Source organism: Pongo abelii, chromosome 10 (genome assembly GCF_028885655.2).
Source record: "Pongo abelii isolate AG06213 chromosome 10, NHGRI_mPonAbe1-v2.0_pri, whole genome shotgun sequence".
NCBI lineage: Eukaryota > Metazoa > Chordata > Mammalia > Primates > Hominidae > Pongo > Pongo abelii.
In genome coordinates, this window is record NC_071995.2 from 50,049,428 (window position 1) to 50,065,574 (window position 16,147).

General features: G+C 48.2%; 1 protein-coding gene across 1 annotated transcript; it reads right to left on the reverse strand.

The window, feature by feature from the left end:
* Positions 1-399: 399 nt before the first annotated feature.
* Positions 400-5,954, reverse strand: LOC100937267 (keratin, type II cuticular Hb1). The gene is made up of 9 exons (XM_024256957.2): positions 5,586-5,954; positions 4,569-4,777; positions 3,689-3,749; positions 2,834-2,929; positions 2,456-2,620; positions 2,068-2,193; positions 1,576-1,796; positions 1,266-1,297; positions 400-979 (listed from the first exon to the last, which is right to left on the reverse strand). The coding sequence occupies exons 1-9, from the start codon at positions 5,952-5,954 to the stop codon at positions 741-743; spliced, it is 1,518 nt and encodes a 505-aa protein (XP_024112725.1). The 3' UTR covers positions 400-740.
* Between the last annotated feature and the right edge of the window lie 10,193 nt (positions 5,955-16,147).

Sequence of the window (16,147 nt, forward strand, 5' to 3'; positions counted from 1 at the left end):
TGGTGAATCTGATTTTCATGATCCATCAGTTTACAGATATGCATGAGATGTTTTCTGGGAAACAGCTGCAGTTTAGTGAAATGAGCACTAGCGACACACACAGGGCTTAAACCCCAGATGAACCACCCAACTAAGTGGGGGACCCTGCCCCAATTATTGAGTGCCTCTGACTTCTGGCTTCTTCATCTGCAAGGTATATCATTAGGGTTGTGTGGATAAAGTTACATCACATAGGGGCCTAGCACAACTCTTGGCTAAATCTGAACCTTCTGTGAGGTGAGGGATAGAAAACTGTACTGGAGACCCTTGGCTTGGCCTTTTGCTGCTCCATGTGACTTCGGGGACCCTCCCTAACCCTGACCCCTGAGGAGGGTAATAGAGACACAGACAAGACCCAGGTTGGCTACATTAATTTATTGAAACACAGATCAAGAGCAGAGGAGGAAGGGGAGAGGCAGGAAGGCGTGGCCATGGGCAAGGTTCTGGTCCTGGCCCTTCCTGCTCCTGAGGCCCCTTCCTATGGGTGCCAGGGGACTTCTTTCTAGGGTAGCCTTTCCCATTGTGGGGTGGCAGAGCCCAGAAGTGGGGGATCACATAGAGAAATGCGAGGCCAGGAGTGGGAGGGGTCTTTCAGAGTGCAGGAGAAGTAGCTAAGCACTTGCTCCAGGCGCCTGGACTGGATGGACCAAGCAAGGCAGGGCAGGAAAGACGCCTGGGGCCTGGGACTTGAGTTGGGGTGCCTAACATTTCCGGCAGCTGTTGCCGCAAGACCCCACACCCAAGGAGCTGATACCACAGGAGCCCACGCCGCAGGAACCCCCTCCGCAGGTGGTGTTCAATTGGCCGCAAGGCGCACACAGGCCGGTGCTCACCGCCACGTTCCCGTTGCACGGAGCACTGCAGACACTGCCAGTCACTGGCCGGGATCCTGACACACAGAGGTCTCCGCACACGACCCCGCCCCGGGAGCTGCTGACACCTGTGAACCCCGAAGGCTGAGTCAAAATTCTGAAGGGCCGTCCTGACCACCGCCCCTGCCCAAGACCTGAGCTCTGGTATGAAAAGTCGGAAGCATCTTTAGTGGACAATTCTAGGTCCATCTAGTCGAAGAGCTGGGGTCTTTTGGATGTCTGACCCCAAATCCCTCCTGTTGTGATGCCAGCCCACTCTTTTATATCCAATCTCAGTGACACTCCTTTTTCCAAACTCTGTCTTCCATCACAGGGAGTTAGTAAATCTGTCCACACTGGACCCCAAATACTCACAGACATTCACAGCCCCAATGCCTTCACATAGCCTGAGGGCAAAAGAGAAAAAGGCAACATTAGTGACTGCCCCAGAGTGGCTGAAAAAGCTCCCCAGTTCATAGGGTAGGGTCCACAACTGGTCAATTAAGAAGAGTCTGAGGGAACAGCTTGCCTCAGACAAACTCACACACCAGCCCTCCCCACACCGGAAGTGAATAATAATAATTTTTTTTCCCCCAGAGCCCTGGCCATTGCTCAGCCAAGGCCAAGGGTAGGCTTGTGCCGGGGTGGGGAAGGGTGGTTCTGGGCCACACTTGGTTGGACCCACCTCTGCTCCTCGCCCTCCAGCAGGCGCCTATAGGTGGCGATCTCGATGTCCAGGCCCAGCTTGGAGTTCATCACCTCCTGGTACTCCCTGATTAGGCAGGCCATGTCCTGCTTGGCTTTCTGCAGGGCGCCCTCCAGCTCGGCCAGCTTGCAGCGGGCATCGCTGAGGGCCGCCTCACCCTGCTGCTCAGACTGGGCCACAGCGGCCTCCAGCTTGGAATTCTGAAGAGAACAGAGAGAACAAGGTAGATTAGAGTCCCTGGGTCTCTCTGATGCTTACCTGGATGAGACCATGCTCCCCACCAAGCTGGGAGCACCCCAGAACAGAGCCTCTTGCCTTCATCACCTGGGACTCACAGAGAACACAATCAGGGACTCTACATGGACAAAGGGGCTGGAGAATGAATGCTGAGATCCAGATAGGGCACACATAGGCTGTGTGACAATGGTTAGACCCTCAGTCTCTCTGACCTTGGGCACAGATGCCCCATACCTGGCACTTGGCGTTCTCCACCTCGGCTGTCAGCCTCTGGATCATGCGGTTCAGCTCATTGATCTCCTCCTTGGTGCGGCGCAGGGTCTCCCCGTGCCTGATCACCGTGGCCTTCATCTCCTCACACTGGGGGAAGTAGAGATGCTCGTGAGGTTCAGGGTGGGACCTCCCATCCATTCAGGACACCACAGATGATTTTACAGGTTGTACAGTGCTCAGCCCGTGCAGCCACATATGGCAGTCCTGCCCTGCCACCCCAACCTCAGATTGGTAGCCATCTTTTCTCATCCCTAGGGACCAGCATCCCCAGAAAAGGAAGCCTATTTAATAGATATCTCACATCCCTCCCACTGCCATGTCTAGCAGGCAGGCATCCTGTGCCACTCACCTTGCTGCGGTACCAGGACTCGGCCTCAGCCCGGCTGCGGGTGACAATGTCGTCATACTGTGCCTTAATCTCGGCGACGATGCAGTCCATGTTCAGGTCCCGGCTGTTGTCCAGCTTGACAACCACAGAGGTGTCTGAGATGTGGGATTGGAGAATGCGGATCTCCTGCAGGAGGTGAGGGCAGTGACTTTAGTTAAGAACACAGCCCCACCCACCATATCCTGGACTCCATCTCCTCAGGCTTTCTCTGGTCCCCAGCCCTGCCCCCTCACACAGCCTCAGGGACTGCAACCTCTACCCACATCCTGTCCAACACTCCCACCCCCATCTCTCCTCTCTGCTGGCTGCTAGGTCTCTGTCTGGCCCCTGAGCCCGCACCTCCTCGTACAGCCGCCTCAGGAAGTCGATCTCCTGGATCAGGGCCTCCACGTTGGCCTCCAGGTCTGACTTGCGGAGGTAGGCACAGTCCACATCCTGGAAAGGTGGAGAGTGTTGGAACTCAGAGGACCCTGGTGATCCAGCCCCCAGACTCCTCTCTCTGCCCATCCATTCCATGTAGCCAGGGGAAAGCAATCCCTGGTGTCCCATTCCCATGCTTCTCCTCCCCTTCTGCCCTTCCTGGGATGAGCTGGCATCCTCTGCCCCTCTGATGACAAACCCTGTTTGCCTTGACCATGCCTCACCAGCCTTTCACCCCTTCTTGCCCTCCTGTTTCTCCCTTCTCTCGTCTCCTGCTCCAGGAAGCCTGCCCAGATTGACCCCCCAGCTCTCACACCCTGACCCTTTCCTGTCTCCCAGTAGTGCTCCAAGAGCCCAGTGTCTGCTCCTGGTTCTTCTCCATCCCCCCTTAGACTCTGGGATTGTGTCTCTGCCTCAAGGTCAGACTCCCCAAAATGCTAGACACACTGCACTGCCTCTCAGCAGAGACATTATATCTGCTATGGCTCCAGGGGCCTCAGCAATAGACCACAACCTCTGGAGCAGAGCAGGACACACAGAAGACAGTGCAGCCATCCCCTTGCCCAAGGTAGGTGCTGATAGATATTCCCAGGTCATTGCCCTTTGTCAAGGCCCTGGATGCTCCATCCAATGACCTGCACCTGGGCAGTCCTAGCCTGCTGTGGAAAGGTCATTGTGCCCCACGCTGAGGTTGAGACCCCCTGTGTGTCCCCAGGAAGAGCCTGTCATTCTGAGATCCCACAGATGTGTGCTTCTCAATCCTGTGTCACTTGCCTTCTTCAGAGCCACAAACTCGTTCTCAGCTGTTGCTCTCAGAGAAACCTCCTCCTCGTACCTGAGACAGAGCAGAGGGCAGAGAGGGGATGTCAGGGCAGGGCAGGTCTCTGCAGAGCCCCCATCACATCACACTTTATCACAGCGATAGGGGCAGTACTAGAAACACCTCCACACAGCCCAGGCCTGGCAGCCTAGCCTAGTCCTTTCTGGTTGGATGTGGGATGTGTCTGGGATTCTCTCTCCACTTTCAACTGGGGTTGGAGAGTGCTCATCTGGGACCTCCCAGTCCTGTTCCCAAAGGGACTCTGAGGTCCCCCAGGAGGCAAATAGGACTCAGCCCCCAGCCCCATCTTGGGAGTAAACAGCATGGCCTCCCGGGGACTGTAGCCCCAGCCTCTCTTCACCGGTATCAATCCCAGCTTAGGTGTGGGACCTCCTGGACCTGAAGACCTGCAGGACCTCCTGGACCTGCAGACCTGCACCCAAGGCAGTGGGACACCCAGAGCCCAAGACCTGTCACTCATGAGAGACCCTGGGCTCACATCTGACAGGTGCTACAGGTATAGGGGTTGAGGGTCAGGAGAGAAGGCCTGGACCCTGCAGAGGCTTCCTCCCCACCGAGCGCAGGGGAGAGCTGCTGGGTGATGTGGCTCAGGGAAGAGAAGGCTGAAGTGGGACAGAGACAGGTCATGGGAGTCACAGCCCTCCTCTTACACAGGTGTCTGGGCAAAGATTCCACAAAGGAAAAGACCTCGCCACCCTCGGTCAATCTAGTGGTCATGGCCACTCACCCTACCTGGGAGTTCTTATTGTCTAATCCAGTGTATTTAACCTAAACCCCATTCCTGTGCCCAGCATCCCTCCTGCCCACACTCACTTCTTCTTGTAGCCCTCCAGCACCTCCTGCACGTGGTTGAGCTCTGAGGCCAGCCTCCCGCTGTCGGCCTCCACGCACTCGGCCTCTCGCCGCAGAGTCTCGATGTAGCCCTCAAACAGGGGCTCCAGGTTGCTCTGGCAACACTCACGGTTCTGGTAGAACTGCAGCTTTGTCTCCAGCAGTTTGTTCTGCTGCTCCAGGAAGCGCACCTGCCATTCGGGGTGAGAAGGAGGGGCAGATGGTTTCTGGTGCCCCAAAGCCTCCTCTGGGGACCTGGTGGAGGAGGGATGCTTTAAAGGGAACCCCCAAATCTGGAGCTTGTCTGAGATTGAGTAGAGGTGGGCAGTGGGAGACAGAATTTCTAGATTTCCTGGTCATGATCTGTGTCTAGATTTTCCACTCAGGAATGGAGCAAGGGCTGGTGGGGTGTCAGTGCCTGCTCTCTGCGGAATTGAGTGACCCCAAGCAGATGAACAGAAGTGGAGGCTCAGCCCCTCACTAGGAAGCCAGGTGAGGCAGCATCTCTCACAGGCAGAGTACTCAGGTTCAGATCACAGATGGGATTTCTGGGGATGATGCCAGGAAGAGGATGTCACAGGCCATCTGGAAGGCAGCCCAGCTGTCCCAGCCCTTCTCCTATGTCATCTGGAAGTCAGTGAACCCTACTCTCTCACCCTGGGGCTGCCCAAACCCCTCTGAGTTCAGCAGCAGAGGTCACATGCCCCCTACCCCCAAATCCCTGATGTCTATCTAGCTTGTGCCCCAGAGCAGCCTGGCCACACCTTTCCTTCACAAGCTCCCTCTATCTGAACTGCCATCTGAGTCTGCGTCTTGAGTGCCTGTGTGTGTCTGTGTGTGTGTGTGTGTGTGTGTCTGTCTGTGTGTCTGTGTACCTTTCCCATCAGATCAGGATCTCAGGCAGGCAGACGTCTTTCTGCCTCTGACTCCATTCTTAGTGCCCAGCCCTGGCTGTGCAGGTGGTGGGGGCTCGGGAAGGGTGTGATCCAGGACACCCACCTTGTCGATGAAGGCCGCGAACCTGCTGTTGAGGGATTTGATCTGCTCCTTCTCCTCCTGCTTCACGCACTGCGCGTTGGGGTCGATCTCCAGGTTGAGGGGCGTGAGGAGGCTCTCGTTGACCGACACGGTGGTGATGCATGGGGGGCTGGGCCCGCACACGCCTCCGGAGCGGTAGCCGAAGCTGCGTCCGCAGGAGCCGGCCCGAAAGCCCCCGCACACGCTGTGGCTGCCGAAGCCCCCGGTGAGGCCGCGGTAGCAGGAGATGCCGCGGTAGGGGGCGGCGGTGATGCAGCAGCGGCCGGGCCGGGGCCCGCAGGCCGAGATGCAGCTGAAGGCGCGGCCACCAAATCCTGATCCGCAGGTCATGATCCTCCTGGACGTTTGGGTTGCAGAGGACAGGATAGGGGACCTGGAGTCCTGATGGAAACTCCAATGTGCTCCTCAGGGCACCGCAGCCCTATTTATGCGCAGATTCTGAAGGGGCTTGGCTGTGAAGGTGGTGTTGGGGCAATTTGTGCTTTATGGGCTTGGGTGGTTAGCCAGGTCCAACGCCTCTCCAGAATGTGCTTTAATGGGGGAGTGGCCTGCACCCTCTTCTTTGTAAAATATGTCAGTCTTGAGCTCTGGGGGAGTCAGCATGTTTCATCTTCAAAGTGTCTTGCCAGCAGGGCATTCCCTCATCTACAGGCATTGGGGAGGGAAGGGGAAGGCAGAGGAGAGGACGAGAAGGAGTAGAGCCTGGCGAGGGGAAGAGAAGGGAGGCCAGGTGCTGGGAGAAACTGGGAGGAGGAGACCTGTGTGTTAAGTGTGATGTGGGGAGAGGGGTTTCAGGAAAGGCTGAGGCATTAATAAATACCATCTCTCATTTCCGTCCCAGCTGTGGCTGAAGTGCTCCTGAAACACAAATCTGGATTTCCCCATCTCCAGATTTTTCAGTTGGCAGCTGAAAACCATCTCACTTTTCCTACCATGGGAACAGTCAGCAGATTATTAAATATTTGTTTTTTATCTTTTTTATGATGAGAGCTTTCAAACATTGAGAAAAATTGGAATAATACAACACGCATGCATTGATGCTCCACCTGGTTACCCCGATTCAATAGTTAACATTATACCATATTTGCTTTCACAGTTGCCCAATTATTTGAGTGGCAGAAAGCATGGCATGTAACCCTTAAACACATCAGCAGAAATTTCTTAAGAATAAGGAGAGTACTATTTTCTTATGCAGGAAAATTAACAATAATTCCAAAGCACCACTTACTATTCATCTCAGATTCAATTTTCCTAACTTTCCTAAGGATTTTAAAACTACATTTTACATAATTTAATTTGTGGCTCTAGCCTTTGTATTTTCTACAAATTAGAAAGTAAATCTTTACCTGGGATGTCCAATTTGGTAGACCATAGACAGATGTGGCCACTTAAATTTAAGTTAGTAAAAACTAAATAAGTTAAAAATCTAGTTATTCAGTTGCACTATCCACATTTTGAGCCCTCAGCAGCTACCTGTAAATAGTGCCTACCTTATTAGACAGTGCAAATAAAGAACACTTCTTTATTATTTATTTTTATTTTATTTATTGTTTATTTTCACATAAAATTCTGTTGGACAGCACTGGGCTAGAGGCTGGATTAGGTTTAAATTAAACATTGTTGGGCCAGAATACTTCATAAAATATGCTGTATAACCCTTATTATATCACCCTAGGAAGCATAAAATGTCAGATTGGTAATGCTAAATTGAATCACAGCTGGGCACAGTGGCTCATACCTATAATCCCAGCGCTTTGGGAGGCTGAGGGGGGGTGGATCACCTGAGGTCAGGAGTTCAAGACCAGCCTCGGTGGAGGAGTTTAAGACCAGAGACGGTGAAACCCCGTCTCTACTACAAATACAAAAATTAGCCCGTTATGGTGGCACGTGCCTGTATTCCCAGCTACTCGGGAGTCTGAGGCAGGAGATTTGCTTGAACCCAGGAGATGGAGGTTGGATCACTTCTGTACATTTCCCCCTGTATTAGGAAAAACTGTGTAGAGAATTAGAATTAGAAAGAACTGTGTAGAGAAACATAGATCTTAGTTTGATAAGCATATGTTTCTTTTTAATTGGTCACCTACTATATGATCATCATTATATATCGTAAATAATCTCTAATTCTCACATCAATCATATGAAGTATGTACCATTATCCTCATTTTACTGATGAGGAAACCAAGGGTCAGGGAGGTTAAATAACTTGCCTGAAGTCTCCCAGCTGGTAAGTGACGGAGCCAGGAGTTGCAATGCCTTCTCACCTATAAGCTGTGACAACCCCTTGACTTCCTAATCTTTGGATAAGTTCAAGAGGGTAGTGAAAGTTGTTTACAGGGGAGTATCTGTGAATTTAGGGTGTGAGAGAATCAATCTAAGGAAGACGGGCAGAGTCAGAGTGGGTTGGGATGGTTAAAACCATGAGGGGTCATTTAGGGACACACGGCGATGTGAGGCTACTTGGGGGCTGGGAAGGAGTATGAGTTAGATGTGCAGCACCCTGTGGCTAAGAATTGAAGGACGGGGTGGAAAACATCAGTTTTAGTTATTTGCATACCTCTGGTATATGGCAATACTTTGATAGATTGTACTATGTTCTGCTTACCCAATGAACCACCCCCCACTCCAATAGAGCAGGTCCTAGAAAAATTAGCTCGTAAAGTACAGAGGTTTGCATTAAATTGAGGAGAAGAAAAGAGAAGCGAAATGACCTGGCTTGTAGCCCCCTGGAGCTGCTATGCTTCAAGGGCAAAGGCAGGCAGAGTAGCCTTAGAGAATGAGAACAGAGGCAGGATTGATGGGAAAAGAGAGGAGAGGAAAAAGATAGAAGAGAATAGGGCTCTCAGGGTATCTGTGCAAAACATTCAGAGTGTGGCCTTGTGAAGGACAAATGTGGGAGGTCACAGACTGTGTTGAGCTATCTGGTCAACCCAGAGAAGAGTATGGCACCTGCTGTTCCTTTGTGAGTTCAGGGTAGGTGGGCCAGCACTTCTGAAGCTCTTTGTACCCTCATGTGGAATTCGGGGCACTGCTCACAATTGAGCAGTGATGTCCCCAGTAAACCAGTGGTTGGGTGTCCTGAGGAGCATTGTGAGTCAAAGTACATCTCATCCACACTTCACCTTTTCTACCAGTATAACTCCTTGTAAAAACAACATGTATAAACAAGCTAATTACTAATGGCTGGTCCTTACTAAGCAATTTTAAAGATGTAAGAAGCAATTGAAAACAAGGTATGAAAAATTCAAATGTGACACCATTTCATTGAACTTCAGGAATTAATTGCTGCTAATTTTTGAAGACCTAAAAGGACATTCAACTTGTTTTCTTCAGAGTGAAAAAACCTTGTCATGGGGAAGGGAGGAGGGGAGGGAAGGTGGCAGGGAGGAGGGGAGGGAAGATGGCAGAATTCCACTCTATGGTCTTGGCTCTGGCAAGGTAAAGAGGATAGATTTTAACTTTGTGGAGATAACAATTATTTTTATTGTGAAATATTTCAACACAAAAGAATGCATAGGTGTAGCAATACCTACCACTTATAGGAAAAAATAGAACGTGTGTATTTCAGGAGCTTCCTATGTACCTTGTTCTGATTGTCCCCTGCTCCTTCCTGGCCTAGGGTGACTCCTCTCCTGCATTTTGTGTTTAATTATTCCTTTGCTTTTCTTACAGTTTTAGAACTAATGTACCCATCTTGCAATGACATATTGTTTCTTTTTCCAGCTTTTGAACTTCATATCAATGGACTCATGTTGCATGGATCCTTGTGAATCTGGTTTCTTTCATTAAATGTTGCTTCCTGTAGCTGTCCTGTGTTCTTTTTCACTGTGGATTGCACTCATTGCATGGCTATACCACAGTTTATTTGCTTTCTACCTCGATAGCCACATGGTTGTTTCCAGAGTTCTGTAGATTGAACAGAGCTGCTATGAACATCCTTTCTCATGTCTTCTGGTGCATTTATGCAAGAGTTTTTCTGGGGTATGTGGCTATTTTTTAAAAAAGTTATGTAAGTAGTAGATGTTTCATGTAGAAAACTATTTTATGACTATTCTTCCAAACTTAATAATAAAATCTTTTGATGTTCATCTTACACCATACTAGATACTATTTTAAGAGTCCAACATGCATTAACTCATTTAATTTTTACAGTTACTCTCTGAGGTTGGTGTTATTATTCTCATTTTATAGATGAGGACACTGAGGTCTAGGGAGGTTAAGGCTCAGGTTGTGTGTTATAGCAGAGCTGGCACCCAGAGCCTGTGAGTCTGATCCCAAAGGAAGGGATGCGTTTGTCCCATTGCACTCCCTTCTGTACACCATCGACCATCAGTAATAAGTATCACACAGTAGCTGGTGTTTGTACATAACATAAAAACACAAACACTCATCTTGCCCCATGCCCTCTGCAGGGCCCTGCAGGTTGATCTCAGGGTTCAGGGCCAGAGAATGTAGGAGAGCTCACCCTTGTTCTTGGCAAGCTTCCAGTATTAAGAGAAAAGCAGGGACACATACCCAGATGATGAACAAAAATGGAAACCCTGCAACACATCAATGTGTACAAATGTTTTCTTCGTGGATATATTCCAAAGGCTTGGCACATAGTAGGCGCTCAATAAATATTTTTTGAATGAATGAAAAGAATACCAGCACATATTAAGTGCTGAGTAATGGAGCCATCAGAGCTTGGTGGTTTATTGTGCAAAGCTTTGTGGTAGGATAGGGTGGGGACACATGAAGCAGATGATGTGGCCATTCCTGGGGGTGGGGGTGGAGAGGGGTGACCTTCCTTGCTGGGGCCTGAAGGATGAATGAAGTGAGTGAGATGTGTCCTTAAACCAAGCCAAGTCCTTGGCTTGGGCTATAAGGGAGTGGTAGGGAAAGTCAGCCAATGAGAACAAAGACCTTGAAGGCCTTGGGGCAGAGTAGAGACCAGGTGTCGGATTGGAGAAGGAAAGAGAGAAGCCAGAGGAGATTTCTAGGAAAGGAGGGAGAAAGAAATACTTGGTCTTAGACTATTATTCTCAAGGGTGACTTAGAAGAAGAGAAGGAGAGTGCTGCATGGGTGGAGAAGAAAATGAGGGAGAGATCTTGGGAGATAGTCAGGAAGAGGAGGAAACTGGAGGACAGTGGAGGAAAAATGGGAGAAGATCTGGGGAATATGGTGGAGGGGTCACTCCAGGGATGAAAGAGCAGGGGAGGAGGAGGTGGATGGGGGAAGCAGCACAGCACCAAGGGAAAGTGTGTGTAGACTCACTGGAAGAGGTGGGCACCATAGTTCCAGATTTGTAGTAATGAACCCTCACAGGGCAGGGACATGGGGTGAGGGAGGTGCAGGCACTCAGCTGGTTAGTGGGATGAATGTTACCAGGGCAGAGCTTTTGAGTCAGGCTCCAGCCCCACCCAGGCATCCTACAGGGGACTACTGGCCCTTTGTCCAGTGGGACTTCTCTCTGGTGAGTTCTGATGGATAATTGGCCAGCGTCCTGGGCTCTCTTGGCTGAGAAGGCAGGGCTCTGACTTGGGCCTCCCCCCAATCACCCACACAACTGGCCTGTGGTCAATTCCATTATCAACATCTCAACATCCCAGGTGTTGTGTAAGCAGCCACTCCACTACCTCTCAACTTCCTTCACTGGACCCTGGCCTACACCTGCTTTCTATGAGTAGAAAGCATGAGTCAGCTACAAGGTTAGTAAGGGCATGGCCCTCTGGACACCTGTAAGCCCAGCATGCAGATGCTCCTGATGTAGAGCCTACAGGCTGCCTTCCAGCCCACAGCTGTGTAGCAGAGTCTCAGGGATGACACTGTCCCTGCTTATAAGGGCTGTGCCTCAACCGGCTTTCTCCCTCTCTCTCCACTGTCACAGTATCTCATGATCCTCTCCACTCCTGCAAGGGCCCACAGGATCACCTGTTGTCCACCCACTAGCCCTGTCTCATTGTCTCTCACTGTGTGAAGTGCTTCCATGCACATCTTCTCATCAACACTGTCCTGCCCGCCTTTTGCCCAAAGCTTGTCCTAACCCTTTCCAGGGAGCCTTTCTTGCCTTTCCCATCAGACTAGCTGCAATTGCACATCGTCCCAGAAAGGACACTGTCAGCAGTCATTGCATTCCTCAGTATCTGACACTATGTATGAAAAATAGCCCTCTTTAGACTTCTGACCTTTCTCATGAATTCGGATATGCTCTACCAGACTGGGAGCTCCAGAACCCATGTCTCCTTCCTCCTCTTCATGCCTCCTTCCCTCCAAAATTAAGACAGGATTGAGCATAGAGCTAGGAAATATCAGTCACAAAATCGCCAAGTCCCCCATCTGGAAAATGTTATCTAGTCTAAGCGATCAACTATCTTGAAGAGTCTGCCTTATAATACCCTCCAGGGAGCAGAATGAACCGAAGGGAGCACTGAACAAGAACTTTCTAATGTTAAAACCACCTAATTTGCCCATTCTTTGCAGGTGCCCTTGAAATAAAGGTCCACTTGGGCTAAAAGAAGAGATTCTGATCTCCAGATCTGAAGATCTTTTGGTTCACCTTGTCTCCACAAAAATGGTGGCCACTGCAGAATAAGAAGTGTCTTTCTTTTACTTAAAGCCTCCCTAAATGGAAGAGATAATGCAAGCTCCTTTAGAAAATAATGACTATTTGTCTCCTTCTGGGAAGTTCTTCCTCAGCTCCAACTTCCATTTGTCCATCTGCAATGAAAGCTTGCCTTCTCTTGCTCTCATTGGAGCACCATTATACTTGGATGAATTATCAAGGCCATATCCTCCATCCTCAACCTCATGAAATCCTCTGGCTACTGACCAATCAGGAGGTTTTAGGATCAGGCAAAAATAAAGATGAGTGAGTGTGCCATCATTTAATTTATGATTGAGGATTTCTGATGGTCTGTTAAGTCCAAATAATAAATACACACTTATGAATTATTCACAGATTACAGAATTTTTTGATTATCCAACCCTCTCTTCTCATCCAGTAGTATGGTTGCCCAAGGATTGGTGGTGTGTTCCTTTACCAAAGAGAAGAGATTCTCATTGGACCTTCTCTGAGGCAATCAGGCTGGAGCAGAGATTGAAGGAGGGGCATGTGTTTTGGGGTTATTTTCGAGGACAAATGGAGTAACCTTGGCCAAAGATCTCAGATCCTCTGGCCCTTGGACTGGCTCCCATTGTAGAACACAGTAGATAACATTTATTGAGCATTTTCTATGTGCCAGGTGCTGTTAAACATTGTCCGTGCATTATTTCATTTAATCCTTCTACAAGTTCTTTAAGACAGGTGGTTAATGAAAACTGGACACAGATGGCTTAGGCATGTGGGCGAGTATATCCCATCAATGCTGTTGATATGTCTGCAGCTGTAGCAGCAGCAGCAACAACAACAACAACAACAACTAATATGATTACACACTTAGAGTGTGCCAGGCTTAGTTCTAAGTGATTTACATGGATTAACTCTTTTAATCTTTACAACTTTATGAGGTGGGTACTATTATTGTCTTCATTTTAGAAATCATGAAATGAGGTACATGGAGGCTAAGTAATTGCCTGAGTTTACACAGCTAGAGAGTGGCAGAGCTAGAATTCGAAATGAGTTTGGAATCTGAGTCTGTGTGCTTAACTAATATGCCATGTATTCAAACTTTTTATTTATTTATTTATTTATTTTTATGTTTTCTTTTTATGGGTACATAGTAGTTATACACATTTATGGGCTACATAAGATATTTTGAGATCAAATCAGAGTACTTGGAATATCCATCACCTCAAACATTTATTATTTCTTTGTGTTGGGAACATTCCAAGCGTACTCCTTTAGTTATTTTGAAATACACAATAAATGATTAACTATAGTCATTCTATTGTGCTACTGAATACTAGATCTCATTTCTGTTATCTAACTGTATTTTTGTACTCATTAACTAACACCTCTTTATCTTCCCCTCCCCATTACCCTTCCCAGCCTCTGGTAACCATCATTCTACTCTCTATCTGATGAGATTAATTTTTTTAGCTCTGGCATATGTGTAAGAACATCGGAAATTTGTCTTTCTGTGCCTCAATTATTTTCCCCAACATAATGTCTTCCAGTTCCATCCATGTTGCAAATGACAGGATTTCATTCCTTTTTATGGTGGAATAATATTCCATTGTGTATCTGTAACATATTTTCTTTATTCATCCATTGATGGACACTTAGTCTGATTCCAAATCTTGGCTATTGTGAATAGTACTGCAATAAACATGGGAGTGCAGACATCTCTTTGATACATGAATTTTCTTTCTTTTGGATGTATACCTAGTAGTGGGATGGCTGGATCACCTGGTGGTTCTATTTTTAGCTTTTGGAGGACACTCCATACTGTTTTCCATAGTGGCTGTAGTAATTTACATCCCACCAGCAGTGTACAAGTGTTCCCCTTTCTCCACATCCTTGCCAGCATCCATTTTTTTTAATCTTTTTGATAAAAGCCATTTTAATTGGGTTGAGATGATAATCTTATTGTGGTATTGATTTGTATTTCTTTGATGTTATGTTGAGCATTTTCAATATACCTGTTGGTCATGTATATGTCTTCTTTTGATAAATGTCTATTTAGATCTTTTGCCCATTTTAAAATTGGATTATTTGGTTTTACTTGTTATTGAGTTGTTTGGGTTCCTTATATATTGCAGCTACTAATTCCTTGTCAGTTGAATAGTTTGCAAATATTTCTTCCATTCTGTAGGTCGTTTCATCACCTTGTTGATTGTTTCCTTTGGTGTGCAGAAGTTCTTTTAGCTCGATGTGATCCCATTTGCCCATTTTTTGCTTTAGTTGCCTTTGCTTTTGAGGTATCAATCAAGAAATCTTTGTCCAAGCCAATGTCCTAAGCATTTCCTCAATGTTTTCTTCTAGTAGTTTCATAGTCTCAGGTCTTACATTTAAGTCTTTAATCCATTTTAATTTGGTTTTTGTATACAGTGAGAAATAGATATTTCAACTTTTCAGCTGCAATTATAGTAAGAAATAATTTTACATAGTGACTGGGTATGCACATACATATACATATGCCATACAACTGAAACAAAAAGGGCATGTAACAAGTTATTCCCATGACATATGGTGCAATCTGCTATTTTCTTGTCTATTCTACTCTATTTGATTTTCTCATGATCAATTCATTAAAATAAAATTCTGGTTGGTTCAATTAGTGGGTCAGAACATGAATTCTGAATAAACACTGCCCCTGAGCCCACCGCCTCCTAATGATTGTAATGAAGCCCATCTGCTCTGTGCTCTGGAGTCCACTGAGCATGTACACATTTCTGTAACTCTAAGGCAGTGGTAGGAGGAAAAGCCTTAACCTATTTCCCAGGAGAGTCAAGTGCCTTCCCCTAGATCACACAGGGGTACTCAGGGCAGAGCCTTGGTTCCTACCCAGCCCTCATGAGTTTAAGACCCACACTATTCACACTGGATGGATGGCACATACAAATATAGATCTGTTCTCTGGCACCTGTCAAGGGTATTGACAAACTTCTGTGCAGGAGTTTCAAGGAGTATAGTGTGGAAAGCAGCAGGGACTCAGGGGATGATGGCAGGGGCTGGATGCTCTCCTCATGTGGCTCTATTTGATCTCACATTCTGAGCCAGATACTATACAGATGCATAACAGTGGTGCTCATCCCAGACCTTCTAGGCCCTGGAGGTTACACAGAGGCCTGAGAGGACATCCAGACATTCATTCTAGGGCCTTGTGGGAAGTAATTGTGCTTTCCTGGGGCCAGTGGGCTAGTGTGTGCCCCTGAAGCCGCATGGGACACTCTGAGGGAGGGAATGCCTCCGCTCAGCCGAGGCTGGCCAATATGACCTAATAAGGTGGTCTGAGGACTAGTCTACATGCTAGTTGAATGTGCAGGTGAGGACCTGTGAGTGTGTGTGTGTGTGAGATGGTGGGTAGAAAGGCCAGCATGTGAAAGCATTGTGTGTGAGTGTGTGTGTGTGAAAGAGAGAGGGGGAGCTGTGAGTAGGAAGGCCAGCATGTGAGTGCATTGTGTGTGAGTTTGTGTGTGTATGCGTGTGTGCACCAGAGAGTGGGAGAGAGAGAGAGAGAGAGAGAAACATGTTGATAGGTATAGATAAGGGATTTGGGAGTAGGTGTGGAGGAACTGGGTTTCTGAGAAGGTGACTAAGTTAGAGATTCTGTAAACGTGGGGCTTTTGGGGTGCAGAAACAGGTCATCTAGTTCGGAGAAACCACCAAGTGCCCCCTAAGTTCCACATTATGGGATTCCCCCTACCAACATTCCTGGCTAGTCCTATGAGCACCGCGGACAGCGGCATCGACAATGTCAAACCCCGCAGGACAGGAAGAGCAGCAGCCCCGCCCCTTCCCTTCCATTCCAACCTGAGTCACTGCCCACTCCTTCGTCCAACGTCAGTTTCCTCAGCTGTGTATTGGGAGTTTCAGGTGGGTGTGCGGGATGTGAGTCGGTCCTTTGAAGAAGAAAACTGCAGTTTAGGGCAAAGGATCATG